General features: G+C 47.4%; 1 protein-coding gene across 2 annotated transcripts in view; it reads left to right on the top strand.

The window, feature by feature from the left end:
* Positions 1–14,407: 14,407 nt before the first annotated feature.
* Positions 14,408–22,980, top strand: part of PKD2L1 (polycystin 2 like 1, transient receptor potential cation channel) — a 44,389-nt gene continuing 35,816 nt past the window's right edge. The window contains exons 1-2 of one of the 2 annotated variants that reach the window (XM_025397411.1): positions 14,408–15,024; positions 15,572–15,685. In XM_025397411.1, coding sequence (XP_025253196.1) covers positions 14,790–15,024; positions 15,572–15,685 — 349 coding nt within the window. In that variant the 5' untranslated portion in view covers positions 14,408–14,789. Of the gene's footprint in view, positions 15,025–15,549; positions 15,686–22,980 lie in introns of both variants that reach the window. The other variant, XM_025397412.1, reaches the window with a different exon arrangement.

Here is a 22,980-nt window from a genome sequence, read left to right as displayed (position 1 = left end):
CGTCCCGAGTAGCTGGGATTACAGGCACATGCCACCACGCCCAGCTAATTTTTGTATTTTTGGTAGATATAGGGTTTTACCATGTTGGTCAGGCTGGTCTCAAATTCCTGGCCTCAAGTGATTAACCCACCTTGGCCTCCCAAAGTGGTGGGACTACAGGGGTGAACCACCTTGCCCCGGCCTTGGGCAAGGGTTTTGAAATCTATGGGCACACTCTGCATGGTGGTCTTTCTGAGAGTTTATTGGTGTTTCTCTGCTCTATGCACTCACGTTGAAGACTCCGGAGTCCTGGGCATCCTTTTTTCTTTTCTTCTTCTTCTTCTTTTTTTTTTTTTTTTGAGACAGAGTCTTGCTTTGTCACCCAGACTGGAGTGCAGTGGCGCAATCTTGGCTCACTGCAAGCTCCACATCCCAGGTTCAAACAATTCTCGTGCCTCAACCTCCCAAGTAGCTGGGATTACAGGCGCCCGCCACCACGCCTGGCTAATTTTTGTATTTTCAGTAGAGACAGGGCTTCACCATATTGGCTAGGTTGGTCTTGAACTCCTGACCTGAAATGGTTCACCTGCCTCGGCCTCCCAAAATGCTGGGACTACAGGCACATGCCACCACGCCTGGCTAATTTTTGTATTTTTAGTAGAGATGGGGTTTCACCATACAGTGGTCTTTCTGATAGTTTGTTGGTGTCTCTGTGCTCCCTGGATTGATGTTGAAGACTCTGGAGTCCTGGGCATTCTTATACTGACTCTGAATTGCTCTGTGACTGACCAGACCACACCTTTGCATGTTTCCGTTTCTTCCCCTATTTCACAGTGGGTGACGGGGTGACACAGGAGTCAACCATGCTCAGGAAATAAGCTGAGCCTTGGAGAGATTTCAAAGAACAGGATTCCAGAACCTGTTTCTTCTTCTTCCAACTCTAGTCTGAGCTTCATCTCTGACTTGCTCTTTCTTTTTCTATTATACAATTTGTAAAAAATACAATGGAGATAGAGTCTCACTATGTTGTCCAGGCTGGTCTCGAACTTGTGGGCTCAAGTGATCTACCTGCCTCAGCCTCCCAAAGTGTTGATTACAGGGGTAAGACACTGGCCATGGCTGGCTCTTTTAATGTGAGCCGGGGTCAGGGGAGAGGAAGCAGCTTGAAACTCTCATGTCTTTCCTTGGAGGTGAGAGTTGGTACATCTGGCTCTGGCCTCCCCGAGGTTTGGGGAAAGGGTGAAGGTGCTTGTGAAAGGCTTTCTGCACATGTGTGGACTTTATCCCTGGAACCCGTGTGATTCCCACGCATGCCCGTTTATCACATGGATAGCCCCAGCCCTGGGGGCAGTGTTGACTTCCCCTTTCTCTATTATTGACATGTTAGGAGAGGAGGCTTAGGGATACATGTCTGGAATTGTGGTAAACTTGTCAGTAGAAAGAAAAGAAATAAGAGTTGCAGCTCAGGGGAGGGGGCTGGAGGATCTGTGGCTGTCCTGTCCCCAGCCAGCTGCCAACCAGAGAGAGGGGGATCTTCATGTAACCTGGACAGCCCATTAACATTCCCTTCCTTTCGTCTTTCTGAGCTCCTTGCAAGGAAAGGCTAGAAATAGCGATAAGGGCTCTGAACCTGGAGAGGTGAGGTTTACACGTGGACTGACTGTGAGCCCCACAAGTGCTCAGGCACCTCAGGGCTGACTCCGGTCTCAGTTCCTTTCCTTCTCTTCCTTGTCCTTTTACATTTTTATTTTTTTAAACACAAATTTAAGCCAAACTTTGGGTGTACATAAGTAAACATAATCCATTCTCTTGACCTAAGACCCTAGCCCTTAAGTGTCTGAAGCTAGGCATGTTCTGTTCCCCATGACTGGCTTGGTGCTGAACCCAAGTCTTCTCCCAGCCACTGTCACTTCAGCCATTCCAGATCCTGAGATTAAAGTGTCAGCTTGCTCAAATAAACAAGCATGCTGAGACACATTGTCATCCAGCCAGGCTCACGTATCTGACCATCCACACTGCCCGTGGCATCATGACACTGGGCAAGAGGCCAGAGCTGCAGAAAGTTCCCTCCTAACACTGGTCCTCTCAGCCTTTCCCATGACAGAGGGCAATGTGGGGAAGGGATGGGAGCAAGCTCCTGTCCCGGAGGTTGTCTGAGTCAGTCCTCTGTGCCAAGAGAATGGGGCAGGGCCCTTCCCAGATGTGGGCTCTTTCCCGTCCAGTTGCCCAAGATGGATAGCCAGGGGGGATGGGGAGAGAACACTCCTCCTCCTGCTGCCCAGGCTCAGGCTAGTCCGCCTTTATGGAGCCTGTCTGGCCATCACTGGCTTCTGGAGGAGACTGTGTAAAATAAGAGATGGGGCCCCCACACTTCCATGAGCATATTAATTCACTCATTCAGTGACTTTTTGTGGAATACTCACATGGTCCCAGACACAGTTGTAAGAGCTGAGGTCACAGGAGATCATAGGTGACCTTGGGCAGCTCACCACAGTGAGACGATCTTATTTATTTATTTATTTATTTAAGACAGAGTTTGCTCTGTTGCCCAAGCTGGAGTGCAGTGGCATGATCTCAGCTCACTGCAACCTCCACCTCTGGGGTTCAAGCAATTCTCCTACCTCAGCCTCCCAAGTAGCTGGGATTACAGGCACGCACCACCACACCCGGCTAATTTTTGTATTTTTAGTAGAGACGAGATTTTGCCATATTGGCCAGGCTGGTCTCCTGACCTCAAGTGATCCACCTGCCTTGTCCTCCCAGAGTGCTGTGATTACAGGGATGAACCACTGCACCTGGCTGGAGATCTTTATAACTCTAGATGATTGCGCTATAGGCTCCAGAGGAAAGGTACACTCCAGACCAGCTCTGGAGAATGAGAGAAAACTTCCTGGAGGAGATGGTGGTGCTGAATCCCAAGGGACCATTAAGGGTAAGTGTGGAGAATGGCAGTTGGCAAGTTCAGAGACCTAGAGGAGGAAAACACGGAACTGATAGTCTATGAATGAGGACCCTGGAATACGGCTCCTCCTGGGCCCTAGGCTAGAGAGATGGTGCAGCATGTCTTTCCCCGGTAGAGAAGAGGCCAGTGCACTAGCCCTGCACCTCCCTCTGTTGGCAGACATCTGTCTCTCCACACTACCCACAGAGCCATGGCCTTCCTCTCACCAGCCATTTCTGTGTGTTCTCACACACGGCAATGTCTGCACACACAGGTATGCGTACTAGGGGAGAGGCCTCCACCAACTTATTATTACCTATCCCTGGGGCCCGGGGGTAGGTCCTCAGATCAGATAGTGCGTGTGACTGGAAGCAGTTTATGTCTCAGGGGCAGAAGTGTGACATGGGGACTGACAGTCCCAGCAGATGAGGCCTAGGGACAAAGGTCTTAGGACCAGGACTAGGGCCAGAGATTTGGGTGGTGGTCTGACCTTACGGAGATGCCTTTCCCAGGCCACAGACTACTCCCTCACTCCTCTGGAGGCCCATAGGGGATCTTTCCCCAGTCTGGAAGGCTACCCCATTCTGAGCAAGCCATCTAGGATGAACACATGGAGAGGAAAAGCAAACACAGGCCCAGGGCCTCCAACAACAAATCAACAAGCTGAAGGGAAGGTCTCTTTGCCCTGACTCAGCTTCAGAGCCAAAGTCAAGAGAGAAGAGGAGCTTGGCCCCGCATCGCCTTCTTTCCTTCCTTCCTTCCTTCCTTCCTTCCTTCCTTCCTTCCTTCCTTCCTTCCTTCCTTCCTTCCTTCCCTCCCTCTCTCTCTCTCTCTCTCTCTTTCTTTCTTTCTTTTTTGAGACGGTGTCTTGCTCTGTCACCCAGGCTGGAGTACAGTGGCATAGTCTCAGCTCACTGCAACCTCTGCCTCCCAGGTTCAAGCAATTCTCCTGCCTCAGCCTCCCAAGTAGCTGGGATTACAGGTGCATGCCACCCCACCTGGCTAATTTTTGTATTTTTAGTAGAGATGGGGTTTCACCATGTTGGCCAGGCTGGTCTCAAACTCCTGACCTTGTGATCTACCCAAAGTGTTGACCTCAGCCTCCCAAAGTGTTGGGATTACAGGCGTGAGTCACTATGCCCAGCTCCCGTGTTGCCTTCCTGGTCGTAGAGCGGTACACCCCCATTTGCTTCCTGCAGTTGCTAAGAGTGCTCCAAGAAAGGTCACACTCTCTGCCAGAGTTCTGAACCCATGCCTCTCTCCCTGCTGTAGGTAAAAGGAACAGGCAGGCCCTGGCCATTCCTGGCCCTTCACCCCTTTTGCTTCTCTCCTCCCAACTGCCCCTCCCAAGCTGCTGCTTCCCCTACAAGGGAACCATTTCCTGAGTCCATCTAGCCTCGTGCCCCAGCCAGGCAGCTCTCCCTCGACCTTCCCTTTGCCTGACAGTAACCTCTCCCACAGCTGATGTCACCCTGGCTTTGCACTGACACAGCAGCTGAGCTGGGCACAGCAGGGCTGCGAGGTCCAGAGGGCAGCCGGCTGTGTCTGAGGCCAAGCTTCCCTCAGTGCTCGCCCAGGGCTTTTCCTCAGCCAAGAGCCTGCTTCTCTCCCATTCTGTGCCTCTAAGCCAGCGTAGCCACATGGGGATAGAGTGTTGACTGAGCCTCCCGTGTGCCCAGTGGAAAGTCAATTCTCTGCTCTGTGTGGGGGAGAATGGAGCCAAAGTTCTGCTCCCACCCCTGGGGAGCTCACAGATTTCCAAGAGAAACAGGACAAAGCACAATAGCAAACTGGGCATGCTAGCATCTCATGAAGGCAGAGTGTAAACATACTATATTAAACAGGTTGGAGTTCAGGGAAGAGAGATGGGCGCCCTTCTTAACAGGTGCCCCTAGAATCGGGTAAGAGAAGAGAATGGGCTGGTGACAGAGTCATTTAGTGGTTTTTTTTAAAATTTATTTTTTTAAAGCATCTATTTATGTGCACTGTGAGAGGTGCTTTGACAATCTACTAATATTTGCCCACATATTTACCTGTATTTTGCAAGGCTCAGAAAAGTTGTACCAGCCTGGGGGCACTGAGGTGGGGGATGTGATGGGGATTGTCCGAACCTAACATCTGCTAGGTGTGTACTAGGTACTTCATATATTTTGTCTAGTAACTCGTTCTTTCCAGCGACAGAACAAACATGCTAAGCAGAAAGTCAGAAGGACACTTGCTGGGCGCTGCTTCTCCCCTGCTCTGCCACCACTCAGCACTTCCCCGTGATCACGTTCCCTGCTGCATAAGCCTTGGTACCTAGGAGGCCTGACCCCTGGGCAAGTTACAGTCTGGAAGGCTCCCCAGGTCAACTAAAAGCTTCATCTTTCTACTCCAGCCCCCAACTCCACCTTTCTTCCTCATCTCTCCCTACCCAGGAGAGAAAGGGAAAATCCCATGCTAGCCCTCAGCTTTACCTTCAACATCTAAGGTGTAAATTAATGTCATCAAGGTGAATTTCCATGCTGTTTTTCTGCTGCTCCCACACCCTGGGTTCGCTGGATTCCCTTTTAAAGGCCAGAGTTATTCCCTTCACATGTCCTAAGGGACTCTGGATTTGCAATGTCATCTGGCCCAGATATGTTCTTGCAGAATATTTGGTGTCCCCATGTCCTCCTTTCAGGCAGCAGCCCAGAAAGCCAACTACCTTTATATCCCATCCTTCCCAAGCCTGCAGTTGAGGACCAGCCAGGGAGATGGAGGAGCCAAGCCTGGAGCCCATGCACCGCAGGCCCCTCAGCCCTGCCTCAGATCCTACAGCCTCAACAGCACTCACAGAGCCCCAAAGGGGGCTGTGGACCCTGTCGTTCCCCAGGACACGCCAAGAACCCATCATTCTTTTCCCCTAACATTCACTTTACCAAACCTCTGCTTTCCCCAGACAAGTGTCAATGTCTTTTTTCTGATCCCCAAGAGCTACCTGGCTCTCTGAGCCACCTGGCAAAGCTATGGTTGCCTGTCGCATAGTTCAGGGAGGTCTATGAAGCTCAGCTGAGTCTGGGACCTCACCACCAACTCTGGCACCAGAGAATAGATGGTCACTTGAGAAACAGGGACCCCAGGAAAGGGATGGGGCCTGGTGCTGGTCAGCTAGCTTCCAGCCAGGGCAGGCTGACACCTGGGATCCGGGCTGAAGCCAACACCCAGGTAATCCCATTACCTCCTTCATGTTTTCGGGTTTCTAAGCAAGAAGCTGCCAAAGGCGGAGGCATGGAAATGTGGGGCTTGCCTGGGAGGGTGAGTGTGCCTGAACTCACCCAGGAGCAGGCAGAGTCTCATCCAGGGCATGGGAGGAACCATGATGGAGGGTGGGGTGTGGGGAGAGGGAAATGAAATCGGGGAGTGAAATCAGCACATGAGATGAGAGGTGAGGGTTGAGTTGTCTCCCTGAGAGGTAGGAAGCAGATGTGGCACTTGGTAGAGACCCCGGAGGGCTGAAGCTGTCCCTTCTCCAAAGGAAGGCATGGAAGCGGTGTGAATGGGCCTCCGAGACCGCAGACTATAGGTAGGGCAGCTGACCAAGACGTTTACCTGGGCCACACTGCCCCGGGCCTGCTGCCACCTGCAGCAGCCTCACCAGTAGTTGAGTGTGGCAGGGATGCGAAAGCAAGCCCATTCCTGGGGGACACAGAACTCCCCAGTGGCCTATTGTGGCTCCCAGAAGGTTTCACTGGACCTCTCTTCGACTATACCACGGCTGCTCTCCCAATCTTCCTACCCTATCTCCTTCACTCAGGCAGGACTTTCCTCACTCTCTGACAGTGCTCTCAGCCTCACTCAGCTCCTTGCTTTCTTTCACAGATGTTTCCCCTGCAAAAAACCCACACATAGTTGCTCAGCCTTGGTGTCTGCTTCTCAGAGGAGCCAGTTTAATAGGGGCCATTACTAGGCCTCTAGAATGATAAAGCCCTATAGGTTTAGGACCTGTTCGCAGGCCCAGATCTGAACCTGCAGAGTTACCCGGGGGGCATGGGGGGAGGTAAGGTATAGAAAGAAGCTGGGGGAGAGAAGTGGTCTCTAGATTGGGGCCTCTCTGAGGGTTCAGCCCTCCAAACTGGATTATTCGCTCTTTTACATCCAGAAAAAGAGCAGCCTCTCCATATTGACAGACATGGGGCCAGGGTCCTGCTGCCACCCAGTGGCCATGTTAGGTAAAGCACCTTTGCGGCCTCCCACTGGGTCCTGTGATTCCGCCGGTGAGGGTAGGAGTGGAGAATTTGTTCTGCTGGTTGGGGTCCTCTCCCTCTCTCATTTACAGCATAAATTACAAAAATCCTGACTTCCAAACTTAATTCCCAAATTTTCCTCCTTTAAAATTAGCATCATAGTCGGCTGAGTGCACTGGTTCACGCCTGTAATCCTAGCACTTTGGGAAGCCAAGGCGGGTGGATCACCTGAGGTCAGGAGTTCGAGACCAGCCTGGCCAACAACAACAGCTGAGATTGTGCCACTTCACCACAGCCTGGGTAAAAAAGCAAAACTCCATCTTAAAAAAAAAAAATTAGCACCATAGTCACACATATCTGTTTGTGTCACACAAACAAAACCATTGCATTGTCTGTTTTAAGTGGGTGAATTTTATGGCGTGTGATTCTATCTCAATAAAGCTGTTTTAAAATCAGCACCATAAGAAGTGGGTGAGGCTTTTAGTATGTGAAGATGAGGGTGGTTGTTTCTGTTTCTTGGGATATCCCCAAGCCGATATGAACGATAGTCACACAGTAGGTACTCAACAAATCTTTAACAAATTACCAGTGTTGTTAAACGGAGCCAGTTTTTTTTGTAATTTTTTTTTTCTTGAGCCACTTTTTTCATTGCCTCGTTACTTACCCTTGAAGCTGTACACCTTCATTCCCCCAAATCTGTAGGCATCTAAAGCCTTCTTACTTTCCAAGGTCACCTGAGATCTTCTAGTCTAAACATCCAAAAGCTTTTCATCGATCAAAACCCTCCTTGAACTTTTTTATTTTTTTGAGACGGAGTTTTCACTCTTGTTGCCCAGGCTGGAGTACAATGGCAGAATCTCGGCTCACTGCAACCTCCGCCTCCTGGGTTCAAGCTATTCTCCTGCCTCAGCCTCCTGAGTAGCTGGGATTACAGGCGTGTGCCACCACGCCTGGCTAATTTTGTATTTTTAGTAGAGACGGGATTACTCCATGTTGGTCAGGCTGGTCTTGAACTCCCGAAGGTGATCGGCCCACCTCGGCCTCCCAAAGTGCTGAGATTACAGGGGTGAGCCACCGCACCTGGCCCCAAAAAGGATCTCTTTAGAGACTTGGGGCCGGGTGCGGTGGCTCATGCCTGTAATCCAAGCACTTTGGGAGACTGAGGTGGGAGGATCACTTGAGGCCAGGAGTTTGAGACCATCCTGGGCAACATGGTGAAACCCTGTCTCTACAAAAAAATACAAAAATTAGCCAGATGTGGTGGTATGCCCTGTAGTCGTAGCTATTTGGGAGGCTGAGATAGGAGGATTGCTTAAGCCTGGGATGTTGAGGTTGCAGTGAGCTGCGATTGAACCTCTACACTCCAGCCTGGGTAACAGAGTGAGACTCTATCTCAAAAAACAAACAAAAAACAAATTTTACTATTTTTCCCACACAGATGACTAGTGGGATATTGATGAAGCTTAAGGTCTCATGTCCAGGATGCTTTCTTATAAGTAAGTGATTCCCAATGTTTCCATTAAGAATCATTGTCATAGTGAGCCACGGTTATTTATGAGCTGTGTCCTGTGGTTTACACTTACTGAGGTGGAAACGGTTAAGAATCAGTGTATAGTATACAGAAGGTGGTTTGAAGCTTGCCTCTCCTTGTAGAACTTGGAATGTGAATCACCCCAAGATTCTTTTGTCTGGAATATGGAAGGTGACTTTCCCCAGGGGTTCCTTCAGTAGAACTTACAAGGTCCTGGGCCACAAGTTTTCTTCCTATAGACTTTGCTATTTCCGACTCTTAATTGGAGACCAGTAGATCCGGGGGTCACTGAAGAAGCTTGTTGGGATGGGCATGCTGTGAAAAGGGAGTGCACTGGTGGCAGAAATGGGGTAATCCCCACCCCGGTGTCTACACTTGGATGGCATATTACCAAAAACCACATCCCAGTGAAGCCATGGGACCAATTCGCCAAGTGGGTTAAAAAGCCTCCTGAGGAAGAGGTGCTTCTGGCTTTGATGGACCACAAGGCTTGTCATGTGGTTATAAAACTCCTCTAATAGGTGCTGTCACTCAAAGATTACCTTTGGAATTCTCTCTAAGCCAAATGGTATCACTCCATTCTACTGGTGTCAGCTGCTTGAAATAGTGTAGACACAGAGAGTTCTGGGATCCATGTCACTCAGAAACAATGTCAAAGTCCTGGCTGAAGGTATCTACATTACCCACGATTTGCTGTATGTGAGTGGAATGTACAAGCACGGACACAATAGCAAGAGAACTAAATTTGTTTTGTGCTTCAAAGTACACAGTTTATAAAGACTTCTATATTCTACTATCTAAATCCTAAAATAGTCCTTAAGGTCAGCAGGGCAGGCATTGCTATAAACACTTTGGAGATTTGTAGATAGGTAAACTGAGTCTCAAAAGTGACTTGTTCAGAACTGTATACTAGTAAGTTGCTGAGCCAACTGCTAAACACAGGGACTTTATTCACATTTTTTGTTTTTTGAGACAGAGTTACTCTGTTGCCCAGACTGGAGTGCAGTGGCATGATCTCGGCTCACCGCAACCTCCGCCTCCTAGGCACAAGTGATTCTTCTGCCTCAGCCTCCCAAGTATCTGGAATTATAGGTGCATGCCACCATGCCTGGCTAATTTTTGTATTTTTAGTAGAGACAGTGTTTCACCATATTGGCCAGGCTGGCCTTGAACTCCTGACTTCAGGTGATCTGCCCGCCTCGGTCTCCCAAAGTGTTGGGATTACAGGCATGAGCCACTGCACCCAGCTGACACTGGTTTGTCGATGGCATCAACAACAGGAAAAGTCAAGTGCCAGTAGGAACTTGAGGACATGGAGAGAGGTACTGGACACAAGATAATCAGGAGATGTCACTTGATTACCACATTTGCAATTTCTTGAGCAAGTTTAAACATCATAAGAATGCAGAGAACATTTTTGAGTAAATTTCTCAAGCCATGTTGCATAAGTTATGCTCCTGGGGCCAATCCTGGCTGATCCACACACATGGGGAATGCTTAACACTAAGCAGGAGAAAGCAATTGGATTTTGCACAGGGAGGTGACCAAAGGTGAATAAAGCAGTCCACTGGTGGCCTTGAACAATCAGAGACATGAGACTTGTCACATGATGACCCTCCTGTAGCACATTCAAACCCCTGCTGATCACAAGCCTCCTCCAGAATTCAAAATTACCCAATGGGAATCAGATACCATCTCCCATTGCTTTTCCTGCTTCTCTGGACCATACTGTTAGCTTTCTGTTCATCACCCCTATCCTAAGGTCCAGTTATGCAAGTCAGGGGTCATTTTGCAATTATTTAAAAGGCTCATGGGTGAGAGGCAGTGGCTCCCTTTTCCTTTGTCATCAGCTTATCTAACATAAGATGGTTGATTCTGGCACAGTTCCTCCTCCTTTTTCTTTTTTTCCTGGGGAGTTTCCAAATTTATTGCTTATCAATGGACTCACCTTGGAAATTGAGCTGTAAAACACCACAATAGAGGATAGTCTTGGTTGCCAAATCTGTTCCCCTACCAGGGCAGTGTTGTATACTTCCAAAACTTTCTAGGTCTCCTCCAAATGACTCAAGGGATGGGAATTTCACCATCTCTCATGGGAGGTTGTTTTACAGCCTCTTACATCTTACCCATTATGAAAGTTCTTCTGATGAAACATTTTTTTCCCCTTTGGTTCATTCATTACCCTTAGATAATCCCCTAAAGAGCACCTTCACAATCCCTCTCCTTCTTAGGGGCTTATGCCTTCAACTCTCTGCGCATGGCTATCAGGCCCCCATCCCACACACATGCACCTGCACTCCTTAGCTCTTCAGCCAGGCCTACCCACATGCAATTCTTTTCATCTTTCCTCATACATCAAAACCTCAAGTGAATTTGAAGGGAGATTATGGCTCTCTTCTCAAGATTTTCTCACATCAGCTGCATCCCTTCTCCTCAACCACATACCAGGTTTGTGTACGCCAATAGTCATTCACCAATGGAAATGAGGTTTTTCTGGAATGCTGTGTTCTACAGTTAAAAAAAAAAAAAAAGATTCCTTCTACCCAGAGCTCATATCTAGATTGGATCAATATTTATACAAACTACAGTAAGGAGGAAAAGTCTAAAAGAAGTCTGGAACTACCTTAAATCTCCAACCCACCAAGAAACTTTTAAACTACAAATAAAAATCTCAAAATAATATATTTCCCTTAAACATAGGCTATGAATTAATAAAAGAAATTCAATCACCTTTTGGTAAAGGAAGCATGAAAGGATTGACTACTCATTTCTTTATGGATGAAAAATTAGCATGGATGAGTGCCCCAGATGGAAAAGAACCATTCCTTTTTTTCTTGTTTTGTTATTTCCTTCCCACTGACTTTGTCAGAAGCCACCTCCTTTTGTTCTTCAACCACTCTGAATAGCTGATAGTTTCCATGCTCTCTGAAGGGATTCACATACACCACCGTCCTCGGTGGCAATAGGGACCACCAGGAGGGCCTCACCCTCGTTATGCAACCTCAGGCCTTCCTCCTCCTCTGTTTTCTCCCAACTGCACTGAGCGCCAGCCCTAGGGGCATCACAGACATCTTCAGAGCCCAAGACCCCACCTATCATTCCTACACTTAGAAGGAACCTCTCCTTTTCCAAACCTTCCCATCCAAACCCGATGGGGCTCTTCCTTCCCAAACCTTACCCATCCATCAAGATCTAGCTTCTGTTTCATTTCCTCCAGAGGAAGCTGCCTTTTCCTCTAAACTTCATAATGTTTAGTGTCTATACCATTAAAATATGCTACTTCGCATTATTCATGCCTCCATTTGCTGCTGCTGAATTTTTTTTTTTTTTTTAAACAAGCTCTTTCTCTGTCACCAAGGCTGGAGTGCAATGGCATGAACATGGCTCACTGCAGCCCTGACCGGGCTCAAGCAATCCTCGTGCCTCAGCCTCCCGTGTATCTGGGATCACGGACATGCATTACCATGCCCAGCTAATTTTTTGATTTTTTTGTACAGACAGGGTCTCACTTTATTGCCCAGGCTGGTCTTGAATTCCTTGCCTCAAGCTCGGCCTCCCAAAGTGCTGGTGTGAGCCACTGTGCCTGGCCCGTTTGCTCCATTTTCTAAAGTTTTATTTTATTTTTAATTGATAAATAATAATTCTATATACTTACGAGGTACAATGTGACATTTTGATACATGTATACATTGTGGAGTGATCAAATCAGGTGAATTAGCATATTCACCACTTCAAATATTTATCATTTCTTTGTAGTAAGAACATTTTAAATCCTCTTTTTTAGCTATTTTGAAGCACACAGTACATTATTAACTGTAGTCACCACACTGTGCAACAGAATACCAGAACGCATTCCTCTTGCCTGACTGAAAGCTTTTATCCATCGACCACTCTCTTCCCCTCTCACCCACCCTTCACCCCTAGGCTCTGGTAACCACTGTTCTACTCTCTACTTCTATGAGTTCAATTTTTTTAGATTCCACATATAAGTGAGAGCATAGGGCATCTGTCTCATTATGCCTGGCTTATTTCACTTAACATAATGTTCTCTAGGTTTATCCATGTTGTTGTAAGTGACAGAATTTTCTGTGTTTTTTTTCAAGGCTGAGTATATTATATTGTGCATATATACCACATCTTTTAAATCCATTCATCTGTTGATAGATACTTAGATAGTTTCCATATCTTGGCTAGTGGCTATTGTTAATAATCCTGCAATGGACATGGGAAAGGAGACATCTATTCAACACACTGATTTCAATTCCTTTGAGATTCCTGGAACATATGGTAATTTTATTTTTAGTTTTTTTGAGGAACCTCCATACTGTTTTCCAAGATGTCTGTACTAATTTACACTATAGCCAAGCGTACAAGGGGCCCCTTTCCTCCACAGCCTCACCAACACTTGTTATCTTTCTTTTATCTTGAGACAGGGTCTTGCTCTGTTGCCCAGGCTGGAGTGCAGTGGTGTGGTTTCAGCTCACTGCAGCCTCAATGCCTCAGCTTCCCCAGCTCAAGTGGTTCTACCACCCCAGCCACCTGAGTAGCTGGGACTACATGCACACACCCCATGCCTGGCTAATTTTTTTATTTTTATATTTATTTATTTATTTATTTTTGTAGCGGCGGTGTTTCACCATGTTGCCCAGGCTGATCTTGAACTCCTGAGCTCAAGTGATCCTCCTGCCCTGGCCCCCCAGAGAGCTGGGATTACAGGTGTGGGCAACCACACCCAGCCAAGTGTCCTTTATAGGGACACTCAAGACTGATTATTTTGACAAGGCTGATGTTCTACTGAATGTGAAGGTGAGCTTCAGGCCCGTGAGTAGCCCTAGGTGGGGAGCCAGGAGTTGGGAGAGGAAAGTCTCTCCTCTAGCCTCAAGGAGGAGAAACTGCAGGGTGACCACCACCAGCTGTGGTGGAGCTGGGGCAGGTGATCGGAGGCTGGAGCAGGGCATAGGCAGGAATGTGCTTGGGGGCCCATGCCACAGTTTTAATTCAGAGACCTGCGGTTATAAAGAAAGCAGATCAATCCTGATATCACGCGTAGTTCCATTTTGTGCTCAAGCTCACAATTCTAGGCCCAGGACTAAGCAGAGCCATGGGAAAAGGTTCCTAGCTCAGCTGGGTCCATATATCCACTCCCCTTTAGTCCCGCATCATGCTGTGTTTGTCCTTTGTTCTCTGATCCAGCCTCCCAACCAGGTCGTAGCCTTTTTCCCATACTGAGCCCCACACCCTTAAGAAACCCCCTCTCTTGGTGTATCTCACCCGTAAGCCATGGAAAGGCAAGCCTCAGAACAAGGAATATAGACAACCTAGGACTCTGCGGTCCTCTCCTCTGCCCCCTCAGCGCCTTGAAGTATGTGACACTGGGGTTCCTCCTGCCACTGTCCTTCCCCCGCAGCTGAGAGGGTGAAGTGAGGGAGGGGAGCCGCCTGTCCCTACTCCACCAGGGGACAGCTCAAGGTGAGACAGGACGGGAACCTCAGACCCATTGGCTGAGCCTGGGAGGTGGGCAAAGCCTGGGAGGGGGGCAGCGCTCTTCAGCCTTCCTCCCTGGCCTCGGTCCCCACCCCAATCCATGTCGGCCCTTTCAGGAGCTTTTAGTGGGAATGAGCTCAGACCCACAGCACAGGCCCCGGCTCCCCTCCTGTCTCAGCTCCTCCCATTGCTCTTTGATCGTCTCTTCTGTCCGACCTCTGAGCCGTCTCTCCACCAGGCACATCTGCAAGCAGCCCTCTTCATCCCCAGCATCACCTCTTCCTCCCGTTTCTCCTTCCACTCTCAGTTCCACATCCTCCTCCTATTCCCCTCTCTCCCCTTTTCAGACCCCCACCTTCCAGTTCCCTCACCTCCTCTTTCTGCTGGTCCCTGGGGCTTGCAGCAAGAGGGAGAGACAGCTCCTGACAGGATTGATGGTCCTTCCCCACCCTGTCCTCTCATCCGCTCCCTCCCCAGCGGGCACAGACATCCCCCTACAAAAGGCAGGAGCCCAGGCTGTGTGGAAACAGCTGCTCTCAGACGCCCTTCCCTTTGCTCTCTGCTGGCTAGGCTGGGCTGCGCCTCTGCTCCCTCTTCCTCCAGCTGAGAGTGGGCACCTGGGGTACCAGGCCCCCTTACCTCATTTCCCATGAATGCTGTGGAAATTCCTGAGGGGCAGGAGCTGCAAAAGCTGGGGAGTGGAGCCTGGGACAATCCCGCCTACAGTGGTCCCCCTTCCCCACATGGGACGCTGAGGGTCTGCACCATCTCCAGCACAGGGCCCCTCCAGCCCCAACCCAAGAAGCCTGAAGATGAACCCCAGGAGACGGCACACAGGACTCAGGTGTCCAGCTGCTGCCTCCATATCTGTCGAGGCATCAGAGGTAGTGGATAGAGGGAGGGTTCTCCTGGGATATTAGAGTCAGGAGAAGGAGTCATCAAAAGCTTTTGGGCAGGGGGTGGGGGTGGAATGTGATCTGAAGAAGAGGTGACCTTTCAGTGTCACTTTGGGGTGTGTGAATTGCTTGTGGCAGTGCTGCACGCCCCAGAACACAGAGACCAGCTGAGCGGTCTACCGGTTGTGGGGAGCCTGGCATGGTCATCACCTGGGGACCCAGAGGAGTATGTGGGAGCTGGTTTGAGGAGGACGTGGATGTGAGGATGCCCTGGACTACCCCACCTGGAACAGGTGCCTCCTTTCCATGCCTTCATTCTCTATGAGCCAGGGCCTTCACCTCTGTCGACCTCAGGGAGTTGATGGGAAGGGCAAGCATGGGTGTGGGTAGAGTAGCCAGATTCAGCCAAGGATGAAGGTGATGGGCAAGGGAGGGCAGGGGTGGAAAGGGGCTAAAGTCTATGGACAGATGGGTGGGGATGACTGGGAGGAACACTGCCACTGAGGATCCCAGGCATCTCTCCCATGCCCCTTAGGACTTTGGGGAACAACCCTGACTGAGAACACAGCTGAGAACCGGGAACTTTATGTCAAGACCACCCTGCGGGAGCTGCTGGTATATATTGTGTTCCTGGTGGACATCTGTCTATGTGAGTAGCATCTGTGTTTGTGTACCTCTGTCTGTGAGAAACATCTATGTGTGCTCCATCTGTATAAACATTCCTGTGGGTAACACCTGTGGAACCAGCATCTATCTGTGCGAGCAGGCTATATCCGGGAACTTTAGATAACAATATTCCAATCCCATCTATTTACCTTTGCAGCTTAAGATACTTTGTTTAAAAGGAATATATCAGAAGAGGAAGGCAGTTTGGTCAATAATTACAAGGGGAAACCAGTTTTTAAGTTCACTTTGCAGCCATTGTTTTCTATTGGCTGAAAAGGTGAAAGGTGAAAATTTTTTACGCTTCTGTAGAGAGTGGGCTGGCACGGTGGCTCACGCTTGTAACCCCAGCACTTTGGGAGGGCGAGGTGGGCACATCACCTGAGGTCAGGAGTTTAAGACCAGCTTGGCCAACATGGTGAAACCCTCTCTCTATTAAAAATACAAAAATTAGCTGGGTGGCAGGTGCCTGTAATCCCAGTTACCCAGGAGACTGAGGCAGGAGAATCGCTTGAACCCGGGAGGCAGAGGTTGCAGTGAGCCAAGATCGCGCCACTATACTACACTCCAGCCTGGGGGACAGAGTGAGATTCTGTCTCAAAAAAAAAAAAAAAAAAAAAAGAGTGGAAAACCACTCCCTTCTGTTTGGAAAAATAGTTTGGTGGGCTTCACATAGTTATTATACTATATCTGATTCATGTTTCTTTAGAGTCAGTAAAAGAATGGAAGAAAAAAGAGAGGAAGTAAAAGATTCAGGTGACCTTAGATCTCAGATCCCTGCTAAGAGAGGGAGGGAGGGACACACATGGAGTGGTGATGGTCCCATGTGAGAGACCACCATGCCACGCACCATTGGAGGAAGCTTATTGAGGCTCTAGCTATAGACACAAACTGAGAAGGTTTGATCTCTAAGTTGAGAGAAGCAAGTGAAAAGATAGGAGGGCGACTATGGAAAGATAGCGTCAAAGAACTGTAAATAATAATACAACTGGACCAAACAGATGCTGTTAGACCTGTAGGTAATGACAGCACATGGCATTTGGTTTATTACTTCTTTCAAAAATTGCACAAGTGATGTTCGCCTAGTTTAATATAGTTGTGTGTGGAGTCGTGGTTTGATTAAAGCTGTAGGTTGGACCGTACAACTAAGGTGCCCTCATTATTAGGTGTTCTAGGCTCCACAATACTCTGTTCTTGTCAGGGTGCACAAATCTTTTGCAAGTGGAGTCAGAGAGTCTTGTAACATCAATGTTGATGGAACGTTTTCTTGTTTTTTGAGCCACCCACATTTGTGTGAGCCCTCTGGGAAAGCTGGCAGAAAGCACTGGTTCTGGCTGTGCTCTATTGGAACTCACTCCATGCTGGACAGAGGGGACAGTCCTCTGTGTTTGCCACTGGCCACTTAGCAGAGAGTGAAAGGACACAGTGCACGTGAGGAACAACGGCTAGCCCAATGTACATTTTGTGGAGCCCTTTCAATTCCTTTCAGCAAATGGCTGTCAGAAATTCATTTGTTGACGTATTGATTTTTTTGTCCTAACCATCTGCTAGCAAGGAGAAGTCATCTCCTTTTTCAGATCCCATGACAGCAGCTGAAACCCACAGGCAGAGCCTTTCTCTAAAATGACTTAAACATCTCTCTTTCCAGATTAGCCTCTGGAACAGGACTGTTTCTAGTTCCCCAGAGTTACAGTGAACCATTTCTAACTCCATTGTATGGAGCTGGAAAGAGTGGAAGCTTGGGTTCTGGAAGTCCAGGAGTCCAATCCACTCATGTTCTCTGCTTTCTGAGATCTCAGTGCACTGATGCATTGCTGGATGGTCTGTGACTTGCCAAAATCTGAGTTATAGACTTAGTCCAATAATTACAGAATCCTTGAGTGGACGCGGGCTTTAGAGGTCATCTAACTTTAGGATGCAGAATATGTGGAATCCTTTCTCTGTGGTCCTTCCCATGGTGCTCTGTCAGGCGGCCAACCAGCCCAACCGGGGGAGTGTCAATGGGGCTGTCACTGTTTCATGAGGCAACCCATTCTGCTACTGGGCAGCTCTGTTTCCTTCCTCTTATGGAGCCCCCTCCTCTGAGCCAGACGTTGGACTGAGAAACATATAGATGACAGATACTTGGGCCTTTCCCCTCAGAGGCTCACTTCCTTTTTAGAACTTTCTTCTATTAAGCTAACTACTGATGTGTCCCTGTTACTCTCTGAAGTGACAACCTTTCAACTGTTTGAGTGAATATAGCTTGCTCTTGGTCATCTGTTCTCTAGGTTAGATAACTTCTATTTTATCACTAATCTAGTCATGATACTGTGGTTTTCAGAGGTAGTATTATGCAGGGATTGAAGGCATGGGCTCTGAATTTGCACAGGTTTGGTCAAACATCGTGCACTGCCATTCACCATTTGAGGGCCCTCGAGCAATTTGCTTAACTTCTTTGAATTTCAGTTTCCTCATCTGTACTTACCCAATCCAATAGGATTATGTGAGATAATAGCCATGAAATCATTAACTCAGTGCCTGGTATGTATTAAAAGCAATTTCAGAACGTTCTCCATACTGGTTGCCTGCCTGCAGACTTCATCTATGTGATGCCTGGCACTGGACAAAATATGCCACGGACAATCTGACCAGCACAGAGTACTGCGATGCCATTATTTCTGTTGTACCCAGATTTGGGGGATCTGTGAGGAAATGCAGAAGTGATATCTGAGCTAAAACCTGAGAGATATGGAGGATTTATCCCCTTGAAAGGGAGGTGAATAGAAAGGAATTCCCTGGGAAGAGGGGACAGCATGTGCCAAGGCCCAAAAGGGACAGAGGGCACAGTTTAGTTAAAGTGCATCAACGTGGCTGGAGCAGAGAGTTTGAGAAGCAAAATGGCAAAAGACGACAAGGCTGGCCTTATAAGAAGTGGCTGATCATGAGGGGCGTTATAAGGCATGATAAAGAATTTGGACTTTATTCTGAGGGGTCCAGGGAGAGCTATTGAAGAGTTTTAAGCATAGGAGTGACATGACAAATTTTAAGTTCTCCTGAGGAGAGGACAGAAATATAAACGTTGGGTCACAGAAATATCTCTGGGAAAGTTGAGTAGGGGAGATAATAGTCCTGTGCTAAGGATATTAATGGGATTTTTAAAAACAAAAACCTTACAAGGGCCACTGAGTCAATCTGGTGGCAGTATAGCATGCTGGTTAAGCAGTGAGCTCTGAAGTCGACTATGTGGGTTCAAGATCTGGTGCTTCCCCAACTATCAGCTGTGTGATCCTGAGCAAGTTTGCTAACCTCTCTTATCGTTGGATAATGATCAGACCCACCTGAGAAGATTATTATGCAGGTTAAATAAAATAGCTCACTAATATGCTTAGCACAGTGTCTGTCTGGCATGTGGTAAATAGTGCCTATTGTCTTCAAGTCACAGCAGGCACTGTAAAACTATAAATGTGGCATCATAAACCCAGCCAGCAGTGGAGGGTGAGGAAGAGAGAATTAATCTGATACCTTTAAACCTCAGAAAACCTCCAAGTCCTATGGAATTGGGCTCTAAATAAAGACCCTGAAATCGTTAGACTACCTGAAAATGTGCCGTTTAACTGCCTTGGGCCTTGAGAATTGAAGTCCACACTCGCAAAGTGCCGGCCCCACAAGAACTTTTTATGAAACAGAATTAGGAGGCCTTCACATTCTGATTATTCCTACAACATTTAGTAAGATAAAACTAATACTAGTTTCCTAGCCCCTGCCTCTACCTGCCTCTTCCTTTCAGACATATTTTCAGGCAACATGGAGCCTTGGAATGGCCTCAGGAGGGCCACTTCAGCGCTCTCCAAGGTCCTGCCTCGCCTCCCTGGTGTCTCAACTCCCTGTTAACCTCCCTGAGCTCTGGCCAACTGCATCTAGACCATACGTTCTCAGTGGGGATGATGTAGCCCCCAAGTGTGTAAAAATAGTTTCTCCAAGGGCAAAAACAATCCTTTAGATTGTTTTGGGCCTCCAAAGAGCCACGGTACATAAGAAAATGTAGAGTCTGTCTGTGGTATTGGAATTGGGAGTGATTAGGAAGAAAATGTCTAAAGAGACTTCAGGGGAGACGGATAATGTAAAAAAGGTAAAGAAACACTGAACCAGATCCACTTAATTTGGCTAGTCAGTATGCTGACTGAGCTCTCCTGCCTAAGGATTGGGAATACAAGTTATAAGACTGAAAGCTGGCACCAAGCGGGGTGGCTGTTGCGTTGCTCTATCAGGATGCTGTTTTCTAAGAATTGGAGTGACATGCAGTTGGATATGCAGCTGTGCCAGTGTGCTTTTCCATGTCAGTTCCCGTGACTGGGTTTAAATGCTCCAGAACCCGTGTTTATTATTAGGTAAGCACTGTGGCATGATGAAAACATAAAAACATTGGAGTCAGACGCACTGGATTCAAATACTAGCTCCTCTACTTCCTGGCTTTGTGACCTTGAACACTTGTTCTACCAATAAGGATAATAACATTTGTCTTCTGGAGATAACATGCATAAAGAACCAAACACAATCACTGGTAATAGTTATCTTTGTATTATCTAGTGGAAATTCAAAACCCTCAGCTGGTCTTCTAGACTGGTCATTAAAAAAATACCTTTCAAGAAAGAAGCCAATCTGAAAAGGCTACATACTGTGTGATTCCAACTATATACCATGGTGGAAAAGACAAAACTATGGAGATACTAAAAGTTGTCAGTGGTTTCCAAGAGTTGGGGAAATAGAAGGATGAATAGGTAAAGCACAGAGGATTTTTAGGGCAGTGAAACTACTCTGTATAGTGAATACCTGTCATTATATGTAAAATCCATAGAATGCACAATACCAAGAGTAAAACCTAACATATACTGTGGACTTTGGTTAACAATGATGTGTCAATGTAGGTCCATTGTATAATAAAGGTACCACTCTGGTGTTGGATGTTGATGGCAGGGGAGGCTGTAATTATGTGAGGGCAGGGGATCTATGGGAAATCTCTGCACATTTCATTCAATTTTGCTGTGAACCTAAAATTACTCTAAGAAAATAAAGTGGGCTGGGCGCGGTGGCTCATGCCTGTAATCCCAGCACTTTGAGAGACCGAACCAGGTGGATTGCCTGAGGCCAGGAGTTCGAGACCAGCCTGGCCAATATGGTGAAACCCCATCTCTATTAAAAACACAAAAATTGGCCGGGCGCGGTGGCTCAAGTCTGTAATCCCAGCACTTTGGGAGGCCGAGACGGGCGGATCACGAGGTCAGGAGATCGAGACCATCCTGGCGAACACGGTGAAACCCCGTCTCTACTAAAAAATACAAAAAACTAGCCGGGCGAGGCGGCGGGCGCCTGTAGTCCCAGCTACTCGGGAGGCTGAGGCAGGAGAATGGCGTAAACCCGGGGGGCGGAGCTTGCAGTGAGCTGAGATCCGGCCACTGCACTCCAGCCCGGGCGACAGAGCCAGACCCCGTCTCAAAAAAAAAAAAAAAAAAAAACCACAAAAATTAGCCAGGTGTGATGGCGGGCACCTGTAATCCCAGCTACTCAGGAGGCTGAGACAGGAGAATTGCTTGAACCTGGGAGGTGGAGGTTGCAGTGAGCCAAGATCATGCCACTGCACTCCAGCCTGGATGACAGAGAAAGACTCTGTCTCAAAAATAAATAAATAAATAAATAAATAAATAAATAAATAAAGTTTATCTTAAAAAGTGCATTAAAAACAACTTTTCAGTGCTGCTTGTGGAAACTTGGAAAAAATAACTTTCATGATTACAGTTAATAATAATGTATTATATCTTTCAAAATAGCTAAAAGAGAGGATTTTAAATATTCTCAACACAAAGAAATATTTGAGGCGATGGATATGTTAATTAGCCTGATTTGATCATTCCATGATGTATACATCTGAAGAAACATCACAATTGCACCCCATAAAGATACAGAGTGGGCCGGATGCGGTGGCTCATGCCTGTAATCCCAGCACTTTGGGAGGCCGAGGCGGGTGGATCACCTGAGATCAGGAGTTCGAGACCAGCCTGGCCAACATGGCAAAACCCCGACTCTACTAAAAATACAAAAATTAGCCGGGTGTGGTGGCATGCTCCTGTAGTCCTAGCTACTCAGGAGGCTGAGGCAGGAGAATTGCTTAAAGCTGGGAGGTGGAGGTTGCAGTGAGCCGAGATCGTGCCACTGCACTCCAGCCTGGGTGACAGAGCAAGACTCCATCTCAAAAATAAAATAAAATAAAAGCAGTGATCATTTGTCAATTAAAAGTAAATCAATAAATAACATAACATAAAATTACTTTTCAAAATTTGTAGTTTGCTCCACATATAGGGATAGTATTATTTGAGTAGCATCCTTTAAGTGACGTCAGACCTTTAAGACAAAGCACTTTCTTTTTTTTTTTTTTTTTTTTTTTTGAGACGGAGTCTCGCTCTGTCGCCCAGGCTGGAGTGCAGTGGCCGGATCTCAGCTCACTGCAAGCTCCGCCTCCTGGGTTCACGCCATTCTCCTGCCTCAGCCTCTCGAGTAGCTGGGACTACAGGCGCCCACCACCTTGCCTGGCTATTTTTTAATATTTTTTTAGTAGAGACGGGGTTTCACCGTGTTAGCCAGGATGGTCTCGATCTCCTGACCTCGTGATCCACCCGTTTCGGCCTCCCAAAGTGCTGGGATTACAGGCTTGAGCCACCGCGCCCGGCCTAGATAAAGTACTTTCCCTGGAAGCCCTCAGTTTATCACAACCACTACCACCATCATCATCATTATTAACAGCACAAACAACAAACTTTTATTGAATAATTTCTCAATGCACCTAGCGCTATGTTATGTACTTTATCTCACTGGCTACTTCCAATGACTCTGTGAAGTTGGTTCTGCCTATCACTACCATTTTACAAGTCAGAAAGATTTAGAAAAGTCAAACAGCTTGTTCAAGGCCACACATGCAAGCAAGTGAAGAAAGAGGAATCCAACTCAGTGATTTGTTGCCTGACTTGAATTCCGAGGCTTTTGACCACCGGAATCTACTACGGTCTCTCTACCTGGAAACGTATTGCTCATAAATTTACTAATACCCATCATCATCTTAGCAAGGACCACTCCGTGCCCTACCCTGATAGAATCAGAGTATTGAGAAAGTCTACTAGCTAACTACTATTCTTTCTTTTTATTGTTGTATTTAAAAGATGATATAAAAATATTAAAGAATATTTTAAAATATAGTTCGTGACCACTGTATTAAAGAATTTTTTATTTTTCTTATTACCAGTGTTTATG

Source organism: Theropithecus gelada, chromosome 9 (genome assembly GCF_003255815.1).
Source record: "Theropithecus gelada isolate Dixy chromosome 9, Tgel_1.0, whole genome shotgun sequence".
Classification (NCBI taxonomy): Eukaryota; Metazoa; Chordata; class Mammalia; order Primates; family Cercopithecidae; genus Theropithecus; species Theropithecus gelada.
The sequence above is the reverse complement of the archived record's forward strand: the minus strand, read 5'-3'. Positions and strand labels throughout refer to the sequence as shown.